The sequence below is a fragment of the Buceros rhinoceros genome, unplaced genomic scaffold (assembly GCF_000710305.1).
Source record: "Buceros rhinoceros silvestris isolate BGI_N320 unplaced genomic scaffold, ASM71030v1 scaffold28789, whole genome shotgun sequence".
Lineage (NCBI taxonomy): Eukaryota > Metazoa > Chordata > Aves > Bucerotiformes > Bucerotidae > Buceros > Buceros rhinoceros.
In genome coordinates this window covers 9,571-11,298 of record NW_010431365.1, presented here as the reverse complement: position 1 = coordinate 11,298, position 1,728 = coordinate 9,571, and the positions used below count along the sequence as shown (strand labels likewise).

General features: G+C 59.4%; 1 protein-coding gene across 1 annotated transcript in view; it reads left to right on the top strand.

Moving 5' to 3' along the window:
- INCENP (inner centromere protein antigens 135/155kDa) overlaps positions 1-1,728 on the top strand; it is a gene marked incomplete at its 5' end in the record, with an annotated part of 11,336 nt that overhangs the window by 631 nt on the left and 8,977 nt on the right. The window contains one exon of the mRNA XM_010143416.1: positions 1-205. Coding sequence (XP_010141718.1) covers positions 1-205 — 205 coding nt within the window. The remainder of the gene's footprint in view (positions 206-1,728) is intronic.

The following is a 1,728-nucleotide window of genomic DNA, read 5'->3' as shown; positions in this document are numbered from 1 at the left end:
GGCACCCCGCCCGCCTCCCGGCTCAGCCGCCGCTCGGTGCGCAGAAGCCTGATGGGTAAAACTTCCCTGACTCGCAGAACCTCCTTGGCAGAGAAATACTCGCGCGCCAGCAAGAGGGAGACCTGGGTCCGGAGATCCGTCACCAGGACCACGGGCAAGAGGAAGACAACTCGGGGGCCATCCCTGTCCTCCAGCTGTGTGGCTGGTGAGTGCGAGTGGCCCCAGACGAGTCTCCCTGGTGCCGTTCCTGCTCTCTGTGTCAATCCGCCGCCGTTTGCTGCTGAGGCAAATGGCATTCTGGGGCTGGCTGTTCCCTGGGTGCAGGAGCTGATCTTCCAGGCTAGACAGGCCACAACGAGTGCAGATGCTCCAATGGGCTCTCTAGTGACCTGTGTGAGAACCCAGGTAACGGTGCTGGTCCGGAGCCTGTGGTTTGGCCCTGAGAATCCTCTGGGAGAGCAGCTCCGTGTCCCCCTGGTGCCCTTAGTGGGGACTTGTGGGGCTGAGGAGGAAAAGCTGGTGAGGGGGTTGGCTGCCCAGGAGGGCTGTGGGCTCTCGAAGGCTGGGTGTTCACTGGGAGGGGAGGTGACCCTCGCAAATTCACTGCTGGATGTCAAAACAGAGCCTGGCTGCTAGTTCTGAGCCCCTCTGAACTTTGGGGTTGAATTTGGTAAACACGTCAAGTTTTCCAGTCCTTTACCGCTTGGCCCAGGGGCAGGTTTCAGCAGTGGGCACACTGAGGTGAGAGTTCCCCCGTGTGCTGGAGTGCAGCTGGTGGCTGGTCAGGGGTGGGGATGACCTCCCCTGCCCTCAGGCCAAGGGAAAGGAGTGGCCAGGGACCGGTGGGCTAGTAAAGGTCTGCTGAAGCACAGAGGAGCAAGAGAACGAACCTCTTCCACCCAGCGTGGTGCCGGGAGGGTTTGGCTCTCGCTCAGTGTGCGTTTTGTTTGAGGGGAGCTCTCACACAGCTGAGACAACGTCTCTGCAGCATGTTCCTCTGCTCTGGCTTTGGGGGGTTTGTGCTATATCAACTGACTTCTCTGGAGCTGACCTGGCTGTGCTGCAGAGGGATATCCCTGGCCAGGCACCGCAGTGTTTTTCCGCAGCAGTTTAACGGCTGTAGTTGAAGTTACCGGTTTTCCCAGAACCAGGGCAGTGCCCGGCGCAGGTTTCCCGTGCTGGTGGCAGGGTGTGTGCAGTGAGTGCCCAGGGCTGAGGGCTCCCTTTGCAGAAGATGGAACCGCAGGGAAGGATTGTCTGTGCCTTTGAAACAGTGCTGAAGTAGCTTTATCTACCTGCTTCGAAAGATCGGTCCGTGCTGTCCGGGTCTGGGTCACCAGGGAGGGCTGAGGAAGGCTTTAGTTCTTCCCTCTGCTCCCTGTGACGTGACAGTTCTAGTCAAAGTGTCCAGGTGAACAGGGAGGAGCTGGGATCTTTCAGGCAGCTCTGGTCGAGCTGGTTAATGCCCAAAAGCCCAAAGCGAGTTAATCACTCGCAGAGCATTTGCCGTGCCCAGGAGACATGAACAGCTTGTGTCTGTGTGTCTGTCTGTGCCTCCTTCGACAGCGCCCGTGATGAGGCAGGGAGCGGGCACAGCTCTGCCTGCGCCACGTCCGCCCCGCCAGCTCTGCACGAGCTAAAGCAGCGTCTCATCCTTAATTATTAACAGCAGCTCCCAGGGGTGCTGGTACATAAACGCCGGAGTGCTGGGAGCCAGCGAGCGCTCAG